The 16,251-nt window shown below is 40.4% G+C and overlaps 1 protein-coding gene and 1 non-coding gene across 3 annotated transcripts in view; both read right to left on the bottom strand.

Moving 5' to 3' along the window:
• Positions 1-4,241: 4,241 nt before the first annotated feature.
• Positions 4,242-16,251, bottom strand: part of RPL37 (ribosomal protein L37) — a 334,257-nt gene continuing 322,247 nt past the window's right edge. The window contains exons 1-4 of one of the 2 annotated variants that reach the window (XM_062599008.1): positions 6,912-7,000; positions 6,155-6,290; positions 5,696-5,780; positions 4,242-4,359 (exon numbers count right to left, since the gene is read on the bottom strand). In XM_062599008.1, the coding sequence (XP_062454992.1) occupies positions 4,290-4,359; positions 5,696-5,780; positions 6,155-6,290; positions 6,912-6,914 (294 nt within the window). In that variant the 5' untranslated portion in view covers positions 6,915-7,000 and the 3' untranslated portion in view covers positions 4,242-4,289. Of the gene's footprint in view, positions 4,360-5,695; positions 5,781-6,154; positions 6,291-6,911; positions 7,001-16,251 lie in introns of those variants that run through there. The other variant, XM_062599009.1, reaches the window with a different exon arrangement.
• On the bottom strand, positions 4,441-4,524 carry LOC134154029 (small nucleolar RNA SNORD72). The gene has a single exon (XR_009961313.1). It is a non-coding gene; the product is annotated as a small nucleolar RNA SNORD72 (small nucleolar RNA).

Genomic DNA, 16,251 nt, shown 5'->3' with positions numbered 1-16,251 from the left:
ACATTAAAAGGTATTTGACTTTATGTAAAACTTACCAACTTTTAGCTTTGCATCATATTTTATGCACCTACACTCTACTCCTGCTCACCTACAGTAGAGAAATACTAAGCATCGAGTTCAGACATTATTTTATTGAAAATGTGGTTTACTGTAGAAGGTTGGTTATTAGATTCTCATCCAAGAAACTTCCAAGTGATGCCCAGGAAGAAACCACACACAATAGGACCAAGAACAGCAGAGAAATACAAAAGCATGTAACTATAAAGCCTGAAATAAAAGTCTACAACTATTTGCATGATATACAGAGAATGTGTAGTAAAAACTCACCTATCTGATAAAATATTTGAAAATAACTCCCATATTTCTGTGGATGATAGACTTCAGTGACTAATTGATTTAGAACTCTAAAGAAAAAGGATATCCTTTATAGCCCTATTACATAAAAGCGTAACAAGGCTACAGTCTTTCATTTTTTCCCTATATTAATACTTTGCGTTAGTAAACACATACAAGCTGAGACCACTAAGATGCATCTCTTTGGGTACTCACAGAATTGCAAAATGGCTGCAGTTGGAGGGGACCTCTGGACATCCTCTAGTCCAGTGTTCCTGCTCAAGCAGAGTCAGCTAGAGCAGGTTGGCCAGGACCTTTCTCAGATGGCTCTTGAGTATCTTCAAGGATGGAGACTCCACAACCTCTCTGGGCAACCTGTTCCAGTGCTAATTATTCTGACTATTGATCTGTTGGGAAAGTATATTCTAGCAAGTGGGCAGGAATCAGGGTTTGAGGTTTGCATTTTTTTTCCATCCTTCATCTTTCTGTAATAAGCTTTCAGTTACAAAACAAAGTAACTTAACATGCAGTGCAAATACAACCCTACCAAACAGTCAGCAATTGCTGTCGCTTCTCTCCAGGCTTTGTAGACTGAGTGAATTCCAGTAGAGGAGAAAGAAACACAAGGTTGAAGTTAGCTCTGTTGGAGTATTTAGCAAAGGATAGTGGCCTCAAGTTAGAGGCTGCATCCAATGCCTTGAACATTTCAGTGCTTATCTTCAGACACTTAAATGCTGTGGCTTTGTGCTAAGGCTCATCAGTAATGTAGGAAAAGCAGTGAATTTTCAAAAACATACAGTTTAGATTTACAACCAAGTACTAAATCCTGACTTCATTTAGTTACTTTGACAAATTGAAAAATACTGGCCCATGATTAGCTAGCTTTTCCATCCTTTTCTGCCTGTAGAAACGTGCATGCGGATCTTCACAAGTTTTGGTTCACTGTTTTATTGAAAAGTGTATCAACTTTCATGCATTATGCTTTCTTGTTGTGGTGCTTCTTAAGGTTTTGCCTCATTATTTAGAAAAGATGGAGTGTTGTACTTCAGATAGAAACCAAGAATTTCAGATGACTCAATTTCAAATATTCATCCTGTTCTAGAAAAGGTAGCATCAAAAAAAAAAAAAAAAAAAAGAGAGAGACAGACAACCTTAACCTGTTCTTCTTTTCAAGCACCTGTGTGATATTTTGCTCCTTCAGTACAGTATTACAATTACAACACATACTATTTGAAACAATTACAGTGGTATTTGCTGGTGGAGTAGGGAACATATTGTACCCTGTGCCATGGACTAGAGTTAACCAATCCCTTTATGTTCCACAGAATTTGACAATAAAAAACAAATAGAGACATGTACTAAGTTCACCTAATCATGATTTTGCATACATACCAGCATAGGCTCAGTAGATAAGCTTGCAATTAAAAAAAATAGAAAAAAAAAAAAAGCAGGATTTCAGGTAACATATTTTACAGCATTATTTTATTGCCATTAGAGAATTTTGACTTTGCTCTCCCTTGTCTTCTCCACACACATACACGGGAGCTGTAACATCTACATATTAAATTACCTTATTAGCAAGTGTAATCCCCAGTTTGCCAGCACCCTGGAGGTACCAACACTAGTAAGGTAATGCTGTGTGGAAAGCTCAAGAATGATGATCTCTCCACTAGTCAAGAAGTAAGATTTTGTTTGAACAAATTGTTTTTTTTTTTCTTTCTTTCTTTAAAGCAGCTTGCTCACAAAATATAGAGGACTGCTGCCTTAACACATGTGTTAGCCTATTAACTTCATGGAAAGTAATTAAGTTGGAACTTATCATGCTTTATTTCCATGTTTTTATGGACACAATTTGTGTCAATTTTGCCATAGGGGTACTGTACAAATTCTGGGTAAGACAGCATCATCCTTAAAAAAGGTCTTCAAATTGTCATGAACAAGTATATTCCTCTTTCACTACGGAAGTAACTCATACCCTTCTCCCCGCAACATCAGCATCCCAGCACATGTTAGGACTACCCCACCTCACCTTCCATGGGCCCATTAAAATCCAGTGTTTTTTGTTCATGCCATTATGGCAAAAGCAGCCAGTGGTCTCCATACTAATTAAAAAACAGCAATGGAGGAGTTAATCTCCACTTAACTCAGTTTAATTGAGATTAGCACCATTTTATGTTAGCACACTATACTGGAGGAGCAGCTGTTAGTCATGAAGTGTGAAGTATCTTGTTCTGCTGTTCCACTCAGAGTCAGCAGTCTCACAGTGATAAGAGTTGTAATTCATTCATCCTGATGGGTTTGCTGTTGACATCCAAACTAAACTAGGCAATGGTATTTTCACACCTTTGCAGGAAACATAGTTGCACTAGCTATACACAACATTAACTCCCTAGTTTTTGATACTAAGAGAGTAACTAAGAAAAGGAGAAAGATTTATGATTACTTCCTCCTGCATTTAACTATTTGCCAGAATCTCATCACAACACACATTTCAGATTCACAAGTCCTGTGAATAGATGTGCATGCATTGCATGCACATATTATATCTTAAGAGAGTGTCAAAAGTTTCAACAGCAATTCTTTCATTCTTTCAGGAAGAGCAGCTGAAAGCAGTACATCATTACATGCTGTGCAAAGACCAGTAGGGCAAGATTTCTGTTTTTGTTTACAAGCAGCCTAAGTAGACACTGAGTTATTCAAGAGTGGAATGTAACATACAGAATATAAGGAAGTGCAGCCAGCTGCATTCCAGTCTCAAGCCTTGCTGAAAGTTTCATCTTCAGTTTGCACAAGCTGATACATTCTTTAACTGCTGACTCTTCAGTACCAACAAAGCAGCACACTATTTCTGATAACTCATGGTAAAGCCATCAATAAAAACAACCTGAAAAGCTTGAAATCTGTATCAGAAGGCAGATTCTCTCATCTGAAAACTCTAAATTCTTGCAGGTGATTATCATCCTCCATGTTTCCAACTCTTCATAATAGCATCTTAAGACTACTTTCAAAAGCTGAGAATTTAAAAACTAGCTGAGTGACCCAGTAAAACCCCTAAATAAAGTGCAAATTTATTAAATAATCCACAGTTCAAAAGATACCCCTTAATTGAACTGCTTCATCTACTACCTGCTTCTTCATATCCTTATAATTCTGATCTGTGTGCCTGAACTCTGCACCCTTACCTTCCTGGACCACCTGGTTAACTTAGTTTTACATAGTTTTTCTGTAGTGGAAGATTACACTTCAAACACCCAAACCTGTATTTATTGGGAGTGATGTCTCAACTACAGCAGATCTCCAATCCCTTACTGTTTGGCAGAGAGCCCCTCCAGGTTTAGAAGGGTGGGTTTTTTTTTTTTTTTGCCCAAAAAGCAATGGCCTGCTGAACAAGCAGTATTTTGGACAGCCTTCTCAGAACTGCCAGCCACAGAACACTGAACAATGGCTAAGACCAGAAGTTCCATTTATATCTTACAGGCAAGTATGGCAAGTCTACAGTGCCAACATTACACTCCTCTTCCAAATCAATTACTTCTCTAAGCAGATAAGAAGCCCGTTCTCCCTGTTTGAAATCTCAAAATACCAAACACACTAAATGAATAATTAATGTGTATCAGCCAGAAGCTTACTGCTATGTAATTAAGATTTTGAATATAGAACCAATAAGGGAGTACCAAAAAAAAAGTTGTCAGTTAACTTTAGCTATTGGATAATGAACAAATATAAGCCTTTTAAGTTCAGCACAGATTATAGTCCTTTTTCAGGATGAAGATGCTGTCAAAGAGAAGTCAATGGATTATGTTTAATGAATCATCTCAATCCATAAAGAAATGTGTGTGTGTATATGTAACTATTTTTTGTTCCAAGAACCCCCACATTTCAAGGTAAAACATATATAAAAGTTGAAATTTTGTTTTTCTGGATAAGACCATTTATTTTAACAAACAGATGAGTCTTTATGATGAACTGGAGGCTGCAACAGCTGCTCTCTTGGGCTTCGGTGTGGTTCCCTCACGGAATCCATTCCTGCAAGTAAAAATATGGTTACTGCTCCAGGTTTATTTTCTAACAAGCAATATTTTAGGTAAAATTCACTAGTTTTTGTTCAGCTCATCTCAGTAACACACTGAAATCACTATGAAATTCATATGTTCAGACATTTTTTTTAATAAGAAACATCATTGACAAGCTGTCTGGAGTGAGCAGTTTCTCCTCTCTTCTGCTAGAGTAAATTATGTTTCTTCAAACAGGAAGTTTTCAACAACTGATTAAACACTACAAGACTGAATCAAATACAGCATTGAAGGCACTCCAAATTAAGTCCCTGCTAATTGACTCAAAAGAGTTTTTTTTTGTTAGTACTAAACTGCAAGTTTTCTGTTAAAAAAAAAAAAAGATAACCTTCCAAATAGACCATAAGGAAGAAAGTGGAACACAACAAAACAAAAAGCAAGTTCAACCTCACTTTTGGATATGGTATTTCCTACTTCAGTAATTCTTGGTGGAAAAAGCAGGTTGCAGTTGCTTACATTACTTTCTAGTTCCTGCTAGGCAAAGACTATGGCTGACCAAAAACAGTAAGAGAAATGAATCCCTCAACTACACCCTCATGCAAGAGTTCAGATCCCCACTTTTCATTTATTAAATACAATCTACATTTTTAAAGAAAAGACTTTGAAATTACTTGATATTTTTATCCAGCTTTCTCAGACACTGGACTCATAGTTACTGAACTCTTATTTTTAGGACAAGTAGATCAAACAAAATAGAATTTTAATGAGTTTCTTAATATTACAGTACCCCCACTGCACCTCTTAAATACAACTCAAAGCTTCATAACAAGTTTTGGAAACCTGTACCTGAGAGTCTGATTTTACAGCTACTCAGCGATAACTACATCTCACATACTAGAGCAACTACTGAAATATTTCAAACTTTTCTGTGTGCAGAGGAACTGGAAGGCATATCAAGAAGAGTCTTACAAAAAATCCACACAAGCGCAATCACTAATAACTCAAAAACAAAAGCAGTTCTACATGAAGCATCATATTTTTTGAAGTGTGGCCATTTTATAGTACAGAATACTGAGGTTCTTGCTATCTACCCTTGTAAGAAACATTAAAGCTTGCTATACATCTTACATATAACTAATGAGCAAGCTTTTTAATCCCAGAAAGAATACGCTATCATTTATATGGATACAGAACATCCTTTATTTCATGATATATTTTTAAAAAAAGCTTAAGACCACATCACACTAAATATATTAAATAAAAAGTAGTGTCGAGTTTGAATTATATATCTTATAATTAGGTGAAACCCAAGATTTCACACTACTCTAATTTGTATTAAAACACTGTACCTGAATCGACGGTAGACCTTTTTCAGGTGCCTCATGCGACCTGTACCAGTGGTGTTGCGTCTTTTAGCCTTTGCACTCCAGTTATCTAGAATATATGTTACTGTTACTCATCTGCATCACCTGCATGATTAATTGCACAATACATTGGAACCGCACAACTATGGAATCTGACAGAAGCAAAAAACAGTAATTCTACTAAAATAAATCAATTCCTGCACAATTCTCTGGAATATAGTTAAGTCAGTGCTACCTTCAAAAATTTCAGAAAAGCTTCAAGCACACAGCAAAGTGACACAGTAATCTTTCTTGGCTAGAAAAAAAGAGATTACTAAATTGAGAATACAGTTGTCTTCATTGGGTTCATACAGAATCTGAGTTACTTATTGTCTCTTACTAAGGAGAAGACAAAGCAGCAGCAGAAGTATTTAATCTCAGATCAGTTAAAAATTTCTTACTTACACTTTCTCTTACGCTTAGCAGGGTAACCGCACTTCCCACAGGTAGATTTCTGGAGGTGGTATGCCTTGGATCCACATCGACGACACAAGGTGTGAGTCTTGTTTCGCCTCTTACCAAATGACGAAGTACCCTTCGTCTGAAATACGTTTCAGGACATTGCACGTTGTCAATACTACTAGCAGATGTAAGTCCCGTATATTAAGAAGAAAAAAACCCTTCTTAAAAACATGTGCAAGTTGACAGGCTCCCTAATGAACGCGTCAGAGACACAGCAACTCGGCCGGCTCCTCTGGGCCCTTCTCCTCCCGCCGCCCAAAGCGGCCTCCCTGCCCTCTCCCCTCCCCGACCTCGTCGCCCCCAAACACCCCTCCAGGAGCGGCCCGGTCACTGCGCACTCCCCGCAGGCCGGCCACGCCACCCGCACTTCCCGGGGGGGGGGGGGGGGGGGGCGATCGGCCCCCTCGGCGCTCCGGCAGCCGCAGGGCCGCCTCCGCGCGGGCGCGGCGCCCGCCCCCCCGCCGCGGCTGCCCGCACGCAGGAGCCGCCGGGCCGGGCCCACCAGGGCGGCGGCGGCCCCGCGTCCGGGACGGGGCGCCGCGCTCCCGGGCGGCCGCACGACTCCCAGCCAGCGCCCGCCTCCAGGTCCCCCGGCCCCGGCCCCGGCCCCGGCCGCGCACAGCGCCGCACCGCGCCCCCGACGGCCGCAGCGCGACAGCGGATGGCGGCGGATGCGCCGCGGCCCGCGCTCCGCGCTCACCATCTTCGCCGGCCGCCAGCACCAAAGAGGCCGAGCCCCGCCCCACTTCCGCTATATCCCGGCGCGCGCTTCCGGGTGCGCGGCCGAGGCGCTCCGGGCGGGCGCTGCGGCCGGGCCCGAGGGTGCCGGCGTGGCAGGGAGGCGCTGTGCGCTGCGGGCCGCCCGCGCGGGGGGCGGGGTCGCTCAGGGACCGGCGCGCCCGGCCGCTAACGGCCGCTAACGGCCACTAACGGCCGCGGGTGAGCGCCGGCGGGCCCTTGCCGTGCGTGGTCCGCCGCTGCGGCTCGGCGGGGACCTCGACGTGCTCCCCGTGTCGAGGATGAAGCTCTGCTCCAGGCTACGGAGTCGAGCCGCAGCCGTGTTCAGGGAAAGCTATGCTGGTCACTAAAATTCGCAGAATTTCTGGGCTGTAATACCGCGTACTCGCAAAGCAGAACTGCGATTAAAAAAAAAAAAAAAAAAGTCCCCGCTTGTTCTCTTTGCTTGTCCATGGCCTTCCCCATCCCTCTGCGCCTCAGGTAGCAGCCAAACTGCAACCCAAAGCATTGCAATGAACATCATTAACGTAAAAAAAAATTTTTAAAAAGTAGTTTAGATGCACCATTTAAATTTCTCTTACAGAGTTAATTGGGGGGAAATAAATGCATACAGAGAACTTGAAGAAATTTATATTTACCTTATCACCAATTCACTATTTCGTCTTCTAAAGCAAAGTCAGAAATCAATGATAAACTCACTTTATTTAACCTCGATTATGGATTTATGTAACCTTGTTTAACAGCTCTTGATAAAGCTGTGCACTTACCTCGCAGACTGTGTCTTAATCCCTGTGCTTCTGGCTTAATCAAGTTGGATAAAAGTACAGTTGTTATTTGGGCCAGCCGCAGCTGGCGAATTGTGAGGAAACCTCCTGCGATTCTTCTTCCAAGAAGGACACCTCTTTGGAATTTGTGGGGAATAAACCACCTTTAATACCTGTTACAAAGCACTCACAAGGACATGCCCCTTTTGAAATCTTAAATTAATTTTAATGGCACTCAGATTCTTTGTTTTTGAAGAGAAAACTTTCATGTGTGAATTGGAACCAGGAACATTGGCTCACCACAAGATGACAGTATAGTTTAACGAAAACCTTTTTCCAAAACAACTCTGGAAAAAGCTCTCTAAACATGAACAGTAAATTAGGTCAATAAATTGAAAATAATATCATTTGTATGCAGTTCTTAAATCTCTATGACAATAACAGAAAATAGGCACAAACAGCAATGCTTATGGAAAAGGCTGTTGCATCCTGCTAAGCAACTAATGAATATAATATGAAAGACTTTCTATTTGTTTAAAATGAAAGTGAGTAGAAGAAATGAAACAGCTGTCACTGTTTGACATCGAATTACTTGTTCAAATATAGTGTAAATGATCAAAAATGATCTAAAAGCTTTTGTATAACAAAGCTTATACAAAGTGTATAAAATACACTTGATGTAGTTGCTTCCTGTAACCATTCCTCAGTAGGAAGGGAAGAGCTCCTTTATCACTACTACATGCTATTTCCCTGCAGTCAGACTCTTACTTTTCCATGAAAAAAACAGCACAAAAAATGACCTCACATGTAGCATACTGAAATGAATGCCGGAGTTTAATAATACAAATCAATTATTAGAATGTATATAAGAGGTTCTCCAAGTGTTTGTTCTCAATACTGAATTAGAAAGAAATATTCAAAGCCACTCACTCATGGTGGCACGAATAACCTCCTACTGGTAATCATGTAACATCCCCTCTGTAATGACAACAGTGCTCATACAGAAGTATATATACATATAAATATATATATAACATATAATATATAATATACATATTTACATAAATATATATTAGGAGATGGAATATATATATTTTTTATTACTAATCTTTGGACAAAGAGACCAGATAGTTTTGTTCAGACTGCTGAGAAGTGCTCAGAGAGTAAAAGTGATTGTAGATCGTGGCTGAAGCAGGACTACTTATACACCACCACAAATAAACACAGCAGGGCAAGAACTCCTATTTGCTTAGCTGCATTTTTTCATATGCAAAAGCTCCATCTGCAGTAAGGGGACCTTTATGCTGGAGATAGCTGGGAGTAAGGAGGGAATCACAGGTCTTCCCCTACCAGAAAGGTCACTAAATTCTCTTGATTATTCTATCTTAATAGAGAAATAGAGGCAGCATAAAACCATGGAGGTTTATCTCCACTGTACGGCAGAGGTAACTACAAACCTGGCACAAATTTGTTACATGGTGTAACAACTTTGTACAGAATTTTAAAACCTCTTTAGATTTTTTTTTTTAACTAATGCTTAGACACATTACAGAGATGTGGTGCATTGTTTCACCTTTCCGGTAAATCTCAGAGGGAGTTTCCTGGCTCTCCTCAAACTCGCAGAAATCGTTGTGTGATGATTTGGTCTGAGCACCAGAATGGGGGCATATGAGAAAGGTGCAAGTTCCTTTACAAAGTAGTGGGATTTTTTTCTGTTTTCTATTGTGTAACAGTTAAATATTCTTGTCTTGCTAGTATTATTTTGATAAGAAACAACCTATAGTATTCTTGCTTTGGTTGATCCTTTTGTCTGAAAACTCTGTTACGTTATTCATGAATGCATGCATGCACACGCACAAACACACACACACATCTAGAACAACATTTTCACTTAAGATCTGCACCAGCTAAAAAGTATTTGAGCCACCACAGTCCAGAGTTGTGGTTTATATCACATTAACCGGGTTAAAAGATCCAACTTCAAACTATTCCCTTTAAATTGCACCAAAAAATATTTAGAACAGTCATTAGGAAAAGTTTTGTACTAGTATGGACTAGCAAGCACTAGACTTAACAATTTTTCTTTAGATAGTTCTGGAGTTTTTAGAAAGAGACTGCAGAAACTTTTGGTTTGGGTTTAGGTGATCTCGTAGAGGGACAGGCAGATAGGCTAGATGATTGTCTGAGGTTCCTTCCAGTCATTTTTCTACAGTAGTGTAATTTTAGAAGTGATCTCTAAGTCTAAGGAGATGACTTTACCTCTAATCTCCCTGGCTCTTGTGTTCCCAGACAAATGAATCTGATCACTTTTAGACTTGGAGAAAAAGATCAAGTCTTCAAAATTTCTGTCTTCAAACGCTGTCTATTTTTCCCATTACGTTGGTTGGCCAAATAAATGCTATGGCCTCTACCTTACAAACTTGCCTTGCACTGAAGGACCCATGTTTTAAAAATCCTTCCCTCTCTAGAGTAATCTATATCTCTGACTTGCATTTTCAGCATTATTCTAAAGCACATTAAACCAAAAAGATTTATTATTGAACACAAGAAAAGCAAATGTCACCATAATTACATCTGAGTATGTTTCTGTAGAGGGACATGCACATGGATGATACACATTTAGTGTACAAGTAGATACAAGTTTGGTTTGTTTTTTTTTTCCTAAACAAAAACTTAATCTGATTCAAGTTGTCAAACACCGTGGCTATACATGAACTACATCTGTCAGTTGTACACCATTCTTTGCCCTGTATGAAACTGTAGGGTTTCTATTTAGTAGTCAGATGTGAGACATAAACTATAAGAGAAAAAGGTTTTTTTAGTGAAGCGAACAACTCAAGTTCTAAAGGTACTGAAGATAAAGCCTGTTCCCCAAGTGAGGTAAATTATCCTTCTTTCATCAAAATCACCGCTGCATTTTATTATTTTCACCAGCTCAGGACTTGCCCTAAGTACAATGCTTTGCTAGCACAGATCAACTCCAGTCTGCAGTTAAAAATGTTATCTTCTGTTTATTCTGGAAGATATTTTTCCTGTATCAGGCATTTTTTAACTTTCCATTTACTGGAACTGAGGCATACTGATTCCATCAGGAAATTCCCCTAACATCAATGTACGCTGTCTATTTTGTACTACTTCACTTTAATAAAAATAGAAGACAAAACATTGCCCAGTCTTCTTAGTGTGTACAAAGAGGACACAGGGAAGAAGTGGAGCTTTTTGAACTTTTTCTTACTTGCTCACAACATGGTGTGTGCAGTCCCGTGGCCGCAAGGGCCAGCTCAGAGCAGCCACGCGACACGGCAGGCCCTCCAGCGCAGCTCCGGAGGGCAGGAGATGCGACCGCGGCCCCACGTCTCTCCTCTGCCTGGCTGGCAGGGCACAGGGAGATGCTGCTGCTCCACTGCTGCCAGGCGGCAGGTGGGCGGGCAGGTGTCGGATGAGACTTTCCAAAACAGCTGGTTAAGCAGTTCATTTTAGTTTGACGAATATCTGTGCCTTAGCACCTTGTTATCTCTGAAATGCTGACTTTGGATGAAGCAGAGCTGATGGAGAGCATGCCTGTACTTAGGGTTTAACACGTTTGTTAGTACTTGTTAGAACTGTTCCACGGGGAACAGCTATTACTGTAATGTCTATGTGGAAATTTACAGTTTAAATAACTTATTTTTCAGTTGTGTTTGAACATATGCTAAGTGGAAATGCAGCCTAAAAAGTGGCTGCTTGAGAGGAGAGGAATGCCTGAGGGAGTGTTGCACTGTGAAAGGGTCACAAAACTGTGCCAAATCTGAGCCTACTTAGTGTGGCTATGTTTCAACATCAGAGTCAAATGTGGTAACCCTTAAAGAAACAATACTGGCAACTGACTTTTTCTGCCGAGATATTCAGCCATTTTCCAAGTTTGTAAGTGATGGGAGCCAGAACAGGCTGCAGAGCTTCCCGAGGAACCCTGCTCGCAGCGGATGCCTTCTTCGTGCAGCAAGAGATCCCTGCGCTGCCTCTGAAGGCACAGTGTATACCCTCAAGCAATAGGTGGGGGTGTCTACCTCTCCTGCCCACATAGTGGGCTTCAGTGCCCATTTGCTAACATGATCACAAGCCTTACATTTTACATTTTCTCCTTGGATTGATCAGTATTTATCTCTTTTTTAAATCATTCATAAAAATCTCCAAGCCATTTGCCAGCTTGAAAAACTCTTGACATTGCTGTTTGCTGAATACTTTGTCCTGGTTGTCAACTGCTTTATAGGTTCTTTGCCCAAGTTAGAAACATCATCATTTGAATTCCTCTCCTGGTGGTCTTTCAACCAAATGAGCACAGAGCAGGATTGTTTACAGGCTAATTAAGAACAAATGCCACCTTCAGGAAATACCAATAGTTGCATTGCTTGGTAGGCAACATTCTCTGAGACTTTTATATCTGGATAAAACAAAATACATCATTGATACCAACACAGAAGGAGAAATGTATCCCCCTACAAAATAAATCATGGGAAAACATTGTCCCTGTGCTTCAGTGCTGTTCCTTTGAACTGAGCTGTGGGTACAGGCAGAAACCTGGATGACTAGCAAAAGGACACCATACCGCTTTTAAGGGTTACACACTTGTAGAAGATGTAGCAAATGTACTGAGCACAGAGAAATGTCCCTGGCACTCAGGTGGGTCTCTGCTGCTCTCTCAGCCCGTCACTGGCGGTGGTAGGTCTTCTTCCTTTACTGCAGTCTGACGGCCGTTGGGTCTGCCGGCAGCCCAGAACCAGGGAGAGCAAAAATCAAATGTATGTCCTTTTTGTGTGAGCACAGCTCTGCTCCTCCACTGTTTCACTTAAAATTTGCAAAAGCTTGCTGTACTTGTTAAACTTTGTTCCCCCTAGAAAATAGCTATGAAAACTCATTCCAGGAAGTTTTGCAGTTGCAATTAGGGTTAATAACTGACTTCTTGAGCAAGCTGACAAAATTTTAATGAACTTCAGATAGTCCTAAAAATGGTGTAGTTTGGAAAACTGGTAAGATCTGTTTATTTCAAGTTTGGCTTCCATTTTCTTTCCTAATTCTCCTTCATAAGAGAGTAATCTTTGTTCTGCTTTCTAAAAATTTTTTTATAGGTTTCAAATTCAAAATGCTTGGAAACTTTCAGAGGGAAACTGATGAATTTTGAGGAAATGTTTTTGTTCAAAATTTGCTGCATGAAGCATTTTAGCTTTCTAACTAGCTACAATAATAGTTCAAAAATATTTAATGCACATAGAGCACTGACTCAGAAAAAAATAGAAATATAAAAGCGTTGGCAAGGTTGCTAATGGCTGATTCTTGACGTTCTATTTGCTGTACAAAGAACAATCAGACAGACATGACGTCAGGCTAAAAAGGCCTGGTTCATCAACTCTAGGTCCTGGTATAGCAATCATTTCATATAAAACTGCTTATGAATTTGTTAAAGTGTATGCATTTAATTTATAGGTAAACAACATAAAAGAATAAAAGGAAAAGATCGACAAAAACTTAAAACACTGGTTAAGTGTGAAAAATTTACATTTTCTTCCATTAAGGATTGATTGCTGTGAACAGACTCCACAATTCTCAATATGATTTAATCTGTGATACAACCCTTTATGCACTGTGTATTGTGTTGTAGCCTGAAAACAGGCCTTAAATAGAAATGCAATACTCATTCCACATTAGTCTGCTTCATGTGACTTTTCCTGTGTTAGCTTATTAAAAGTGTTTAAATAATCAGCCTGGATCTGGTTCATGAAGTACCCTTATTTTGTATACATAAAGGCTCACATCTCTATTCCTGCATGGGTGTGTGTGAATATGTTGATACGTTATTGAGACAACACCTCTGCTTGTACACACAGCTAGTAAGTGAGTGCGCAGAAGAGCTCGTGCTGAAGCTTTGAGCCCTAAGAATTTCTACAGAGGATTTTCAAGTTGAGACAGACTCAGAGTGGACCTAAGCCTGCTCCCAACCTTCAGTGATAAAGGCTGTTGAAAATCTCACCAATATTTGCTATCCATACTTTGGTCACAGTCATCTCCAAAAGCAGATGGTTTAAATCTTAGCAATGATTTCAGCATGCAAATGTGATGACTGCTCTGTCATGGAGGCAAGCAGTAGTAAAAGTAGAAATGAAAAATAACTATTCAGCTTCAATGAACATCCAAATCAGTTCTGTCTGGGTGGCTGGTCTCTAGATAGGGTGGTGAATTTGGATGCCACCAGCATCCCCAGGAGAGTGAAACAGTGAGCAGAGAAGGTGGGCTATAATCACTAGCCCAGGATCAGCAGCAGCTGGAAGAATTTGTGTGAGATTGTGGGTCCCTGGCATTGAGTGGATGTAGTGGCTTGCTGGCTTTGCAGGCAAAACAATCTGCCTCCATGCTCCCTTCTCTCTTACACTTCCCACCTCTTTTTTTTCCCTCTCTCTGCCCCCCTGCTATACATTAGCACCCTCTCCCTCACTCTGTTGTCCACTAGACCTTAGAGAACCTAACTCATTAAAACAGCAGAAGACTACTCAGGTTTTTTGCTGGATTTACTTCTGTCATTGTAATAAATTTAACTGGTTCACGGAGAGGACTGAAGTGTGCCAAAGTCAGCACTAGATGTGCAGAAGAACCACTCAGCAGATACTGGAAGTGAAGAGATGAAAAAGAACAGAAGTAACTCACCACGTGGGGCAGTCTCCAGCTGCCAGATCAGCTCACCATGTGAAGTGATCACAAAATCAGAATGCAACTCTAAAGAATAATAATGATTTGTTTGTCTAGCGATAACCTTTGTGTGTGTTTAGGATGAAATGCCTATGCTGTAGACAAATCTGATGTCTTAATTATATACTACTAAATCCCTCTGCACTTTGAATTACAATAACGTGAACTTTTCCAACCTAGTTCATTCAAACTAGAATTCTCACAGCCCTTGTTTGTTTCACATATTTTCTGCAGCATATGTATTCCAGTATCTAAGGAAATATCCCACCATGAGGTCCCTTGAGAGAGAATCATTTGTATTACAGCTAGCACAGCATTAATGGTATTTGACATATTTCATAAAGACGCATCCCAAGGCATTGCTATTAGTCCTTGAAATGTGACAATTACATTAAAAGCAACACAGGCAATTAAAACCACTTTTAAAGAGTTAGATGACATTAGCAAACAGAAACAAATCCAAACAACTCTCCAAGTCAATCTCATGACTTCTAACCATGCTGACAAGACTGTTCGTTCTCCATTCAGTTGTCACTGGATCCTTTCCATTTGCAGCAGTCACAGCACACAGACTGACTTTAGGGCTGTAATAGATAATGAACGTGGACAATAAAGCTGTGAGACTATTAAAGCCTGGTAAACTATTGAGTAACCTTTGCATCAATCCTATAAAGGGCTGTAAGTCTACTGGGAATTGCGTTAATATAGCTATATTCTGGCTGACCTTAGTGTGAAGGAAAATACAGACAATAGCATTTCATGCTGTCTCCAGACTGGGCAGGATATCATTAGCCCAGCAAGTGAAGTATTGCATTAATCATTTTTGTAGTAGAGTTATCATTTAGGGCAAGACAAGAAATGCCTTGGCTTATGGCTAACCTTTTGTGTCTTTCTCAAACTACTCATCTCTTACTCTCCAAAAACTTCCTTTCTGAGTCTAAAGAGGAGTAATTTCTGAACAGACAGTAGAAGTGCGTAGCAATAATGTTAAGTTGCTACAATAAAGCTTTATTTTATTTATTTATTTTTTTTACTGCAAAAGGGTTAGTAGAGCAGGAATTATTGCCATTTGCTCTAAGAATAAGGAAAGATCAGCCCTATCTTCTTGGTAAGTCACTCTTTCTCCCTCACCTCTGTGCGCTCGGGGCAGGGGGTGTGTGATTGGAGAGCTCCCTCAGGCAGGCCCCTCATCAAAATGTATGTTGTAGAAGTGCCCATGAAAGTAGTCATGGACTGGGACAGTGCTAGGTGCTGCATGCTCCCCAACTGCAAAGATCCTATGGTATAAATAGATTATCATGCAACTATAGATAGACTTATGTTTCAAAACCATACCAAAGTGAGAAATTCCGCTGAACAGTCCCAAGCCTAAGCACTAAGTAGAAAGAAGTTACTGAAACTACCCTGTGAAATGAAAGAAGCAGCAACTATTCACAGTCCTGTTGTTGCAGAGGAGGCTGAAGAGCAGCCACTCTAAAGCAGAGCTCAGCCATCTGCGTGAGGCGCCACGGGAGCCGTGGAACTGCAGTCCTAGGAGAGGCACAAGTCCAGCTCTGACTTCTCTCTGTTTTGCACTGTGTAGGTTCAGTCTCTTTGCTTTTGTCACTGCCAGAGCCATGAACAATAAAAAAAATCACAATTCTGTTTCTGAACGTAAGAAGATAAGGTCTTCGGACTAAGGTATCTGAAAACTTATGCTAAAAGAACAAGAATGGAGCTTGTACAAAAGCTACAGTTTTGTCTTGCTGTCATACTTCTTGCGAGAAGGTATTCCTCAATATTAATTGATTTTAATAAGATATAGTTACTGTCAGTGACTTT

The sequence above is a fragment of the Rhea pennata genome, chromosome Z (assembly GCF_028389875.1).
Source record: "Rhea pennata isolate bPtePen1 chromosome Z, bPtePen1.pri, whole genome shotgun sequence".
NCBI lineage: Eukaryota > Metazoa > Chordata > Aves > Rheiformes > Rheidae > Rhea > Rhea pennata.
The sequence above is the reverse complement of the archived record's forward strand: the minus strand, read 5'-3'. Positions and strand labels throughout refer to the sequence as shown.